Source organism: Cynocephalus volans, chromosome 17 (genome assembly GCF_027409185.1).
Source record: "Cynocephalus volans isolate mCynVol1 chromosome 17, mCynVol1.pri, whole genome shotgun sequence".
NCBI lineage: Eukaryota > Metazoa > Chordata > Mammalia > Dermoptera > Cynocephalidae > Cynocephalus > Cynocephalus volans.
In genome coordinates, this window is record NC_084476.1 from 26216883 (window position 1) to 26229814 (window position 12932).

A 12932-nucleotide genomic window follows, 5' to 3' on the forward strand; every position below is an offset into this window, starting at 1 on the left:
AGGAAAATCTCACCTCCTGGTGGAAATCTTCCAATCCTCAAACACTATTCTTCTTGATAGACTTCAGTTTCAGAAAAAAAATCCAAGAAGTTTGCAAAAACCTCCCTTGAGGAAAAATACATATAAAGAGAGAACCCCATTGCCTGCTTGAATAGGAAAAGGAAAATAGGAAAATGCAGAAAGGAACAATTTTGCAAAAATACTATTTTTTCATAAAAATCTTTGAATAGGGTCTGAGAAGATGCCAGAAGAGGTATTCAATGGATTTTTTTTATTCCTTATCAACTTCACCTAATCTTTTTCTCCACTTGCTTTTGGAGATTTTTCATTTTAAACTATTTATTATCTTTGTCATTTCGCTAAGTGACATGGTTGTTGGAAATTTCTTTTGGTTGGCCACCGTGTCTACTTTCAATTATTCTTTTCTTTGGATCAACATACTTTGTCATGTGACTGCTTTGGCAACTGTCTTAGTTCATTCAGGCTGCTAGGACAAAATACCATAGACTGGGTAGCTTATAAACAACAGAAATGTATTTCTTACAGTTCTAGAGGCTGGAGAAGTCCAAGAGCAGGGTGCCAGTGGATTTGGTGTCTGATGAGGGCCCACTTTCTGATTCATAGGTGGTGCCTTCTCGCTGTGTCCTCACATGACAGACGGGGCACGGAGTCTCTTTCAGGCCTCTTCATGAAGACAGAGACTCCCTAAGGCCACTCCTTCTAATACCATCACGCTGGTGATTAGGTTTCAACATGTGAATTTTAAGGGGACACAAATATTCAGACCATGGCAGCAACCACAAGACCGACTTACTTTCTGTGAGACATCTGCAGTTTGTGCTTGGTCTTAGGAAATGCACATTCTAGAAGAAGGATATCAGTCCAACATTTATACAGCTCTCACTCGCTTCCTTCTTGAATCACTCTGTCCCAAATAGCCAGTTAGTGAATTGTCTCAAATTAGAGAGACTTCTCTTGGCTCATCCTAAGACTTTTTCCTACCCCTAAGGGTTTAAGAAACACAAACCAGTTTTTCATGAGCTACCATAAAGTGTAGTTAGTAAATCAAATCTACTTCTATGAAATATGACTACATGGAGAAAAACGAGTAACAGTTTTACACAAAGTACTTTACCCACAAAAAAAAAAAAAAGAAGAAAAATACTAACATGCCCCACAGAAAGGATTACAACATATGACTAATGACTATATTCCCTGCAATCTTTCTTTCCACAGCTGGGTTCTTTATGTGAATGGCAAGGAAAAGATAACAGACTGTCCCTCAGTGAATGACGGCAGCTGGCATCATATTGCAATCACTTGGAGAAGTGCTGATGGAGCCTGGAAAGTCTACATAGATGGGAAATTATCTGATGGTGGTGCTGGCCTCTCCGTTGGTTCATCCATACCTGGTATGTCTTAGCAAAATGAGTACAATGCTGTTAGACTCGAGAGGGGGTGGTACATCAATGAACATCAAATTTGCTTGCTTTGTTGTCCTTGGTTTCAGACAAAGATCAACGGTTATCTGTCTCATTTCCTACCCCTTATTATCCAGACTGTGAGTTATTAGAGGCTTTTTCCTAGGTGAGCTGTGTAACTCTGTGCAAAAAATGCCTTTGGAGATCTAGATTAAGACCACCAAGAAGCAAGCTGAACTAATAGGCGGTTGCTAAACTGTCTTCCGAGGAAATAAATTGCTGGTGGTTTTTGTTTGTTTGTTTTAGGGATTGTTTAGTTTTATTTCGTGAACAATACACAAATTAGACCACTGCTAATAGCTGTCCATCTTTTATGCCCTTTTTCAGATAGAACTCAACCTGTCTTCTAAAAATAATTTTTAATAAATATTCAGAGTTTTAGTTTGAAGAACTACAAAGTATTAGGTGACCCAGGCTTCCCAGCACTGTGCGTGGCAATCAGCTTCCTCTGTCTAGATACATCTACAGAAGTTCTCTGTACGTGACATTATTTTTCATTACCCTCATTTGTTTCAGATATTTTTAAAAAGGTCCCTGTTACCTTAGGGGTGACCTGTTACCTTAGTTGTAAGATAAACATATTTATAAACATAGTACAAAAAGTACTAATCTTCACGAAAATGTGGAGATTACCTTTGCAAAGCCTCAAATCAGATCTTTATTTTATTTTTTTAAAATTATTTTTTATGCATTGTTTTACTTTTTATATAAGATCCAATGGGATCAGACTGAAGTTGATTTGTTTGTGAATTTAAAGGATATATACTGAGCACCCACCAGGTGGGTCAGGCATCTATGGCAGGCACTGGAAGCCCAATGGTGAGCAAAAATCATGTGGTTCCTGCTCTCCAGAAGCTTTCCCTGTGGCGGGGAGTGAGATATTTTTCCCATAATCACACTAAACAAATGTGAAATTTCAAACTGAGGTAAGCACTATGGAGGAAAGGAATATTGTTCTATGAAAGCCTGTAACCAAGGAGCTGATGTAGAATGAAGAGGCAATAGAAAAATGTTCTGATGAAGGGGAATGGCTCTTGTTGAAAGAGCTAAAAGATTGATATATCTGGAATGCATAGTGAAAGAGGGAATGAAGGGCATGAAGCTAGAGAAGGAGGTCATGACCAAATCACATAAAGCCTTGTAGGGCAGGTTAAGGATTAAGGTTTTCATCTTAAAATCAATGGGAAATCACTGGCAGGTTATGAGATGGCTGGGGTTGGTGGCAGGAAGGGCAGCTCAGGTAGTTCTTGGCATGATCAGAATGAAATTTTAGGGCATATCTGAAAATCCCTGAACAACAAAGAGGTCTCTAACTGGAGGACAAAAAAACAAAACAAAACCCACTGAAGAGACATCACTGAGCATTAATGTCAGAGTAATAAGAAGCACATGTTATGCTTCTACTAGGAGGGAAACTTGGACAAATGAGAAACAAAGGAGAAAGCAGCGCTCTTCCTTAACCAAAATAATTGAAGAGTTAGATGAAACGTATTTCCTGATCCTTGGATGTTTAGCCACACAGTAAGTATTTGTCAAGCTCCAATCCAGACAACAAGGCTACTTCTGCATGTCAAAGTCACAGAAATTACAGCCTCAAAGGGCGGCTCTAGCTGTAGAGTCAGAGACATGAGCATTTTGTTGTGAAGAGAGGGGAGAGAAGGAAGCTCAGGGGGTTTAGTGCATTTAGGTAGTGAGGATGATTTGTAAATAAATGAATTGGGGAGAAGGAAAGAAAACAGACAAACTAGAAACATTAGACAGGTTGTTGTAACATGGGAGTATTGGAAGAGTAACATAGAAGCTGCTTTTAAAAATAATTAAGAACAGAACAGAACTAAATGAAATAGAGAGCCAAAAAATGATACAAAAGATCAATGAAATGAAAAGCTGGGTTTTTGAGAAGATAAACAAAATAGAAAAACCATTATCAAGGCTAACTAAAAAAAGAAAAGAGAAGACCTAAATAACAAAAATCAGAAATGAAAAAGGAGACATTATAACTGTTACCACTGAAATATGAAGACTCATTAGAGACAATTACAAACAACAATATGCCAACAAATTTGAAAACCTGGAGGAAATGGATAAATTTCTCAACACATACAAATTACCAAAACTGAACCAAGAAGAAATAGAAAACCTGAATAGACCAATAACAAGCAATGAGATTGAAGCAATAATCAGCAGTCTCCCAAGCAAAAAATGCCCAGGACCAGATGGCTTTACTGCTGAATTCTACCAAACCTTTAAATAAGAATTAATACCAGTTCTCTTCCAACTATTCCAAAAAATTGAAACAGAAGCCATTCTCCCAAAGTCATTCTATGAGGCCAGAATCACCCTAATACCAAAACTAGACAAAGATACAACAAAAAATCAACAACAGGCCAATATCTTTGAAAAACATAGTTGCAAAAATTCTCAACAAAATATTAGGAATCAGAATGCAGCAACACATCAAAAAAATTATACACCATGATTGAGTGGGATTCATCCCAGAGATGCAAGGATGGTTCAACATATGCAGATCAATAAATGTGATATGCCCCATCAACAAAATCAAGGACAAAAACCATATGGTTATCTCAGTGGATGCATAAAAAGCATTTGACAAAATTCAACATCGCTTCATGATAAAGACTTTTAGCAAATTAGCTACAGAAGGATAGTATCTCAACACAATAAAAGCCGTATATGATAAACTCAGTGCCAACATCATCCTGAATGACACAGGAATAAGAAATGGATGCCCACTATCACCACTTCTATTTAACATAGTATTGGAAGCACTAGCAAGAGTAATCAGGCAAGAGAAAGAAACAAAGGGCATCTAGATTGGAAAAGACAAAGTCAAACTTTCCCTGTTTGTGGATGACATGATCCTGTATGAAGAAAAACCTAAAAACTCTAACAAAAACCTCTTAGAGCTGATTAACAATTACATAAAGTTGCAGGATATAAAATCAACACGCAAAAATCAATAGCATTTTTATACTCCAATAACAAACTAGCAGAAAAAGAAATCAAGAAAACAAACCCATATAAAATAGTCACCAAAAAAAAGGAAATGCTCAGAAATGAGTTTAACCAAGGAGATGAAAGATCTCTACAATGAGAACTACAAATCACTGCTGAAAGAAATTAAAGAGGATACAAAAAGATGGAAACAAATTTCATGCTCTTGGATAGGAAGGATAAACATTGTGAAAATGTCCATACTATCCAAAGCGATCTACAGGTTCAGTGCAATCCCCATCAAAATACCAATGATATTCTTCACAGAAATAGAAAAAACAATCCTAACATTCATATGGAACAACAAAAGACCCCAAATAGCCAAAGCAATCCTTGGCAAAAAGAAAAAAAGTAAGTCAGAGGCATAACACTTCCTGACTTCAAACTATACTACAAAGCTATAGTGACCAAAACAGCATGGTACTGGCATAAAAACAGATACTCAGACCAATGGAACAGAATAGAGAACCAAGAAATCAACCCACATGCTCACAGCCAACTGATCTTTGACCAAGGCAACAAGAACATACATTGGGGAAAAGTCTGCCTCTTCAATAAATGGTGCTGGGAAAACCAGAAATCCACATGTAGAAGAATGAAACTAGAACCATACCTCTCATCATATACCAAAATCAACTCAAAACAGATTAAAGACTTATATATAAACTATAAAACTCCTAATACAAAACATAGGAGAAACATGTCAGGATGTAGGATTAGGCAAAGACTTTATGAATATGACCCCAAAAGCACAGGCAACAAAGAAAACATGAACAAATGGGATTATATCAAACTAAAAAGCTTCCGCACAGCAAAAGAAACAATCGACAGAGTAAAAGAACAACCCACAGAGTGGGAGAAAACATTTGCTAAATATACATCTGACAAAGGATTTATATCCAGAATATACAAGGAACTCAAACAACTTTACAGCAAAAAAACAAATAACCTAATTAAAAAATGGGCAAAGGGGCCGAGCCCATGGCGCACTTGGTAGAGTGCTGCGCTGGGAGCGCGGCGACTCTCCCGCCGCGGGTTCGGATCCCATATAGGAATGGCCAGTGCGCTCACTGGCTGAGTGCTGGTCACGAAAAAAAAGACAAAAAAAAAAAAAAAAAAAAAAAAAATGGGCAAAGGAGCTGAATAGGCATTTCTCAAAGGAAGATATGTGAATGGCCAACAGACATATGAAAAAATGCTCAACGTCAAACAGTATCCAAGAAATGCAAATCAAGACAACTTGGAGATACCATCTCACTCCAGTTAGGATGGCTAATGTCCAAAAGACTGAGAACGATAAGTGCTGGAGAGGTTGCAGGGAAAAAGGAACACTTATCCACTTTGGGTGGGGCTGCAAAATGGTGCAGCCTTTATGGAAAATGGTATGGAGGTTCCTCAAACAATTACAGATAGATCTACCATATGACCCAGCTATCTCACTGCTGGATATATACCCAGAGGAATGGAAATCATCATGCTGAAGGGATACTTGTACTCCAATGTTTACTGCAGCTCAATTTACAATAGCCAAGAGCTGGAACCAGCTCAAATGTCCATCATCTGATAAGTGGATAAGGAAACTGTGGTACATCTACACAATGGAATACTACTCAGCTATAAAAAGGAACGAAATACTACCATTCGCAACAACATGGATGGACTTAGGTAAAATTATATTAAGTGAAACAAGTCAGGCACAGAAAGAGAAATACCACATGTTCTCATTTATTTGTGGGAGCTAAAAATAAATAAATAAATAAACACACAAACAAATAAAGGGGAGGGGGGAAGAAGACAGAATAACCACAAAAATTCTTTGCACTATTTAAGTCAAGTGAACAGATACGATGTGAGGGGTGGAGGGGGGAATGCAGAGGAACAGGTAAAGGGGCATGAAAATCAAGTACAAGGTATTTTGAGAAATAAAATAAGATAAATAAATAAATAAATAAACCCAAAACTTCCTTGTAATAACATTTATGTCCAATTGTCCTTTAAAAACAAGTGATACTTTTACATGAATCTACTCAACGTTTTTGTCACAATGGTCATGTGAGTTTAATAGAGAATAATTACCATTTTAGAGATGAGGAAGCACAGGGGCCCAGAGAAGTTAAAGTGATCCTGTCAAACTGCATTTCTAGAGTCTAACTACTTTATCCTGTGATGGTGCCCTTTTCATTAGCCCTTCTGCCTTTCCGACTTAGATTGGTGTATTGACACATGCCAAGTTAGCAGTTTAAAAATTAAAGCACAGAGAGGTGAGAAGGAGATATCCAAGGGGGTCTGGATGGACACCTTTAGTGTCTGCCGTACACACCATGTTATTTAACTCTTAGTGCTCACTCCTTTGCCTGGAAACTCCTCATATCTTTCTTCTGTGTGAGATCATTGAGATCTTAATCATCAAGATCCAGGTCTGAAAGCCTCTCCTGATCGCTCCCCTCTCTCACTGAACTTTTCCTTTCAGGTCTTTATCACTCTGCATACCTCCATTGTTGCATCAACCACACTATACTGGAAAGCATTCATGTACTTATATGTATTTTCCCTTAGAATTATAACGTCCCAAAGGCAGAAAAACTTTTAGCTCTAGCGTTTCACCAGTGCCTGGTGTTGAAGGCAGCACATCATTAGTACCTTCATCAGTATCTGCTGAATGTAACTAACCTGCATCTTGAAGGATGAGTCAGAGGTGGCTGCGCCAAGGAATGGGGAAGGCATCTCAGATAGAAGCAGCTCTGCGTGCAGGCGCAGAGAGCCATGAATGGGTTTGTGGGAGGAGGAATGTTTGTTTGTCGCTGTAGCACAGGGTACATGGAGGAGAAGGGAAGGAAGATGTGATGGAGAAAGAAGCTAAGGTATAACCTAGTGATGGACTGTAATGAGCGTGTTTATGTCACCTCAAAGAAGGCACACTTTCTCCTTCAGTGAATTACGAGACATTCGCCATGTTTCCACAGGAAGTGGCATTATCAGGTCAAGTGGGGTGGTGGTTTCTTTTGCGCTTAATTTGGTGCGTCCTTGTTTTCAACTATCTCTTCTCTGGATGGTGACATCACGGGTGATTTTTATTTTTATCTTGATTCTTTTATGATATTTTCATAATGAATATATTCTTTTATGCTTAAGAAAAAGGAGCATTTGTATCTTTTTTAAAAAAAAATAAGCTCTGATGGAAGAGTGAAAAGTAGATTGCAGCAACAGGAAAATAAAAGCAGAAAGCTCTATAGTGAACCACCTGAGCAGGCTGGTTGTCTGACCCCAGCAGTAAGGATGGATAGGATGATTTAGAGTCCGTAAGTATTGCAGAGCTCCATTGACAGCCTTAGTGGCTGTCTCAGTCTGCTTGGTTGCTATAGAAAAATACCATAGACTGGGTGGCTTAAATAACAGAAATTTATTTTCTCACAGTTCTGAAGGCTGGAAGTCTGAGATCAAGGGACCAGCATGGTCAGTTTCTGATAAGATCCCTCTTCCCAGCTTGTAGTCATCTGCCTTCTCAATGTGTCCTCACATGTCTGGGAGAGACAGCAAGATCTCTGATGTCTCTTCTTATAAGGGAACTAATCCCACCATTAGTGTCCCACCATCATGACCTCATCTAAACCTAATTACTTCCCAAAGGCCTTATTTCCAAATACCAGTTTAGTGGGGAGTAGGATTTTGACATATAAATTTGGAGGGGGACACAGTTCAGTCCATAGCAGTGACTTACTGGCTTCAGTTTAGGTGATTAGGTTTATTGAAGAGTCTGTTAGCTGGGATAAGAATTCGAGGAAAAGTTGTCAGCAAGAAGGGGAAAGATTCTGTATTTGGTTTTAGATGAACTAAGTTTGAGGTCTCTGTTGGATTTCTAGTCACGGAAAGACATACAGTTAAAGAAAAAGGTCTGTTTCCAAATTGGCTAAGTTATTTTAGTAGTAGAATACGATTGGCAAGGATTCAGCATTGTGGACATTTGTATAGAAATCTGGCAGGTCTGAAAATTGATACAGCCTTTCCAGGAGGCAATTTAGGAACTTGTATCAAAAGCCTTAGAGAAACCCCTTGCATGCAACATCAATTCATCAACCAGCAATCAATCCAAAGGAATAATCAATGATCTAAAAGACTGTTTATGTATTAATATGTCTATCTCAGTGTTGTTTTAGTACCAAACTTGGAAACAATTCCAATATCCAGTAATAAGTGTTTGTTTAATTACCTAACTAAGCAAATTATGGATTGTTGTGCATTCAGGTGATAACATACCATAGCTATTCTATTAAAACTAAGGAAATGAGAACATATTCAAGAAGAAAAGCAAGATTCAGACATCATGTGTAGCATGATCCTGAGTTGTTTGTCTTAAAACACCTTACACACACACACACACAAACACACACACTAAAAAAATTTAAATAATAATCAAAACCTGAAAGGAAATACACAAAACTATTAAATGATTATTTCTAGGTCAGTAGAATTCTTTATGCTTTATTTTTCCAATTTTTTTCTGTGTATATACTAATTTTTTTATTATTCATTTTCTAAGAAAAAGATGTAGTTTGGGAAATCATGAAAGAGGGATCTACAGACATTAATCGGCTGGTGGATGAGATCAAAGAGGAAGGGTGGTTGAAGGAAGAGGAGAGGAGGCCACAGGTGTAGTCATGGGTGCACCTGCACCTAAGAGGCAGGCAGAGAGAGGGGCTGAGAATGAGCAGAAAGGTTTGAGGTAAAGCAGAGGATGCTCTCATGGGAACCAAGTGTAGTCATTGCACTCCTGGCAGGAAGCAGGTAGTACATAAAGGGGTAATCGAAGAGAGTTTAATGAAGGGCTATTTTCAAAGATGTGGGTCTGGTTAAGAGAAGTAAAATATAATAGTAAAACACACATGACTAGTAGCAGTGGAAAGTTGCAAGGGAGGGGCCTGAAGTGACAAGGGGTAGAAGGTGTTGCCAGAATTGGGGCAAACTTGCAGTGATGGAGAGAAATCACCTGATGGGAGCAGTGACATTCAAGAGGAGAAAGCAGCCTCTCCCAAAAAGTTGCCTGGCAGGAAGGGAGCCAGGAGATGAAACCTCTCTCATCCTGCTTTCTTATATCATACTGGGCCTTCCATTAAGCTGACACAAACAGGAGCCAGAGGACAAGGAAGCCACATACTGCAGTTCCTATGGGACAACCTTTGGGGCACAAAGCAGAGCAGAGGAGGGTGGATGATAGATCTGAAAAGCAACTCAGACCCTCCGGCACACCTAGGAGGGGAAGTTTAATAGAATGAAATGCTTGAATAATACAGAGAAGTCATGAGGGATGAATACTGGAGTTTCCTTTGGATTTGACAATTAGGAGACCACTGACAACTTTCCCTGGAATTGGTAATAGAAATTACAGCATATCTACCCTAAGTGAATCGTTGTGCAGTGTATGTACATATTGAATCCACATTCCTGTACCCCCCAAATATGTACAAGTAAATGTTAAAATATTTTGAATTAAAAAAATGAAAAAAAAGAAATTATAGCATTGTAGCCTAAGAAATAAGAAAAATGAAGAGCAGCTACTGGTAGTCTGCCATAGAAGGTAATTTCCTAGAAGAAAGTAAGCAAAACAGGACTTACCTATTTTGTCGACATAAAATATAATGTGTGTATATATACGTATTATATATAGTTTTTATAGTTACATATTTCTAAATCCAATAAAATATTCTAAACCCTATCCTACTATTTTTAAGTTGCTATATAAAACACTGAATTTGTTTCTATTGATAGAACATGCAGTATATTTGCATGATTTAGCTTTTCAATCATTTTCTTCCATATATTTATATTGGCCATGGTTTCATTAAGTATGTATTTTAGGAATAACAGACCATCAGGACAGTTTTCCTACTTATTTCTCTCTTTCTCTCTCTTTAGGTGGTGGTGCATTAGTTCTTGGGCAAGAACAAGACAAAAAAGGAGAGGGATTCAACCCCGCTGAGTCTTTTGTGGGCTCCATGAGCCAGCTCAACCTCTGGGACTATGTCCTGTCTCCACAGCAGGTCAATTCCATTTTCAGTGTATGACAGTAATGAGATTCAAAGGTACAAACCCAGTAAATATGTGAACAGCCTAATGATGACGTATCTTTTTGTAAGCTCTTGGCTATCAGAATTTATCACCAATATCATTTGATGCTGTGGTTGTAGACGGAGTTAGGCAGAAGTGATCTACAGTAATTTTCAATGAACGTCCTTTTCAGTTTCTTGCTGATATTCTTAAATTTTATTGGAAATGATTATTTTGTAAAATCTTGTAATTTCAGAACTGGAAAGAATCCTAGAGAATAATACTTCAAATCCCTCTGACTAAAGATGCAGAAACTTAGGACTGGCACCAGATCATCCATAAAGACCAACAGATGAGCTCCTGGTTAAAGCCCATGTGGAATCAAACAGCCAGGGTTCAAATCCCAGTTCTACCACGAACTCGCTGTGATGATTCTAAACATATTCCTCCATCTCTCCAAGCTTCAGTGTTCTTATCTAGACAAGATAGATAAATAGAACTACATAGCGGAATTTGTATTGGACTGAACAAAACATGGCAAATACCATACATTCATAGTAGCGTTTAGGGCATTGTAGGGACTTGATAAATGTTCTCTCTTATTATTAAAGTGGCAGAACTTCTCTAAGCCTCAGTTTCCTCAACTCTACGTCAGAGGTCAAAGACATAAAATGGAGATGGGGAGCTTCTACAACCCCTTAACAAACTGCAAATCTTTAGACAAGAAATTCTGTGCATAGGATTTCAAACTTTCAGGCAACAAGGAGTCTAGGGGGAGAAATATTGGGGAGAGAGAATAAGGGCTGTGGGAGAGAGAGAAGAGAATTTTCTTGTTGTCCCTGGAATCACACCATGCAAAATTCTGCTTCCCTCCACCCCAGCCCCCCAACAATATGCGAATGTTTCATCCGGACTAAATTAAGATAAAATAACTCCATCTTAGAGGCACAGATAAGACTTATCTAAAGATGGGTTTTTTGAACTTCCAGGTGAAATCACTAGCTACGTCCTGCCCAGAGGAACTCAGAAGAGGAAATGTGTTAGCCTGGCCTGATTTCTTGTCAGGAATTGTGGGGAAAGTGAAAATCGACTCCAACAGCATATTCTGTTCTGGTGAGAATTTCCTTCTTCTGTAGACTTTACAATCTCTTGACTAGCCTGGATTTTTCCAGCAAAAGAAGACAATTCAAAATACTCTATTGGTCAAATCTCATGTTCCTATCAATCTGCCCTTTAGCTAGTAATCCATATTTACGCTACCTTCATTGAAAGGATTTATTTTTTTAATGCTGAAATACGTTCTGTATAACAGGGTACGAGTTAATTGGGGAGGAAATTTGGACAAAGGTAAAATAAGATTAGAAAGAGAAGGTGAGAGAAGGGACAAGGTTAATTTTTAAAATGCCCCCCCACCATCCTATGCTCCAGTTTGAGATGGGGTACTCTTTTAGTTCTGTACTTTCTAGCACCCATCTAGGAACAGGTAGCACAGGGAGAAAAGCAATGGATAAAGCAAACCCCACACTGAATAGTCAAACTTGGAGGGATCAAAACTGTCTCATAAAATTAAACTTATTTAAAGAGTTCCTTAAAATGGCCTAGACTTCGTGGCTGTTGGTAACCTACAAGAGCATCTTGTTAATGTTTGTAAAATACCATTTTTTTCAAGAAATAATTTTCAGCAGACTTTTGTAGAAAGAGGGAAAGTTGTTTGTTGACTCGGGTAGTTTTTTAAATAACTTTTCTTACCAGTGATCTGGTTACATGCTAACTTGTTTAATGGCTCTCACATGCTGGTAGAAAGTACAATTTGAAACCCTGGACTTGGTGATGCTGCCACTGTGTGGCTGACAAGCTCTGCACCTGTGTTCTTTGCCCTCAGATTGCCCACCTTTAGAAGGATCAGTACCTCATCTGCGAACTGCATCAGTAAATTTAAAACCAGGCTCCAAAGCCCTTATGTTCTGTGATCCAGGCTTCCAGATGGTCGGGAATCCGGTGCAGTACTGTCTGAATCAAGGACAGTGGACACAACCGCTTCCTCATTGTGAACGTGAGCTGCCTTTGTTGAAGTCATTTCAGTAGCTCGTGAAAAATATTGGAACCATAAGAACACTTTTCAGGAATGCTAGACAAAAGCTAAATACTTCACAGTGGCAAATCTAGCAAATACTCATTGAATCCTGCCTTTGTGTAATGAACTGTGCTTGGCACCACGAGGGAGGTGGGTGATGAAGAGCCAAAGAGATCACTTGTCAATGTGTCTGCAGTGGCACAGGAACTGCATGTGAGGGAAAGACAGGCTGTGTAGGCTGGAGTCCTGGAGGGAGATGGGTCATTGCCGGATGGGAAAACAGGAAGAGATCTCTTGAATTGAGTGTATCCATGCATCCA

At 38.6% G+C, this 12932-nt stretch overlaps 1 protein-coding gene across 1 annotated transcript in view; it reads left to right on the forward strand.

The window, feature by feature from the left end:
• SVEP1 (sushi, von Willebrand factor type A, EGF and pentraxin domain containing 1) overlaps positions 1-12932 on the forward strand; it is a 193643-nt gene that overhangs the window by 123371 nt on the left and 57340 nt on the right. The window contains exons 27-30 of the mRNA XM_063081889.1: positions 1237-1412; positions 10407-10531; positions 11528-11651; positions 12421-12591. Coding sequence (XP_062937959.1) covers positions 1237-1412; positions 10407-10531; positions 11528-11651; positions 12421-12591 — 596 coding nt within the window. The remainder of the gene's footprint in view (positions 1-1236; positions 1413-10406; positions 10532-11527; positions 11652-12420; positions 12592-12932) is intronic.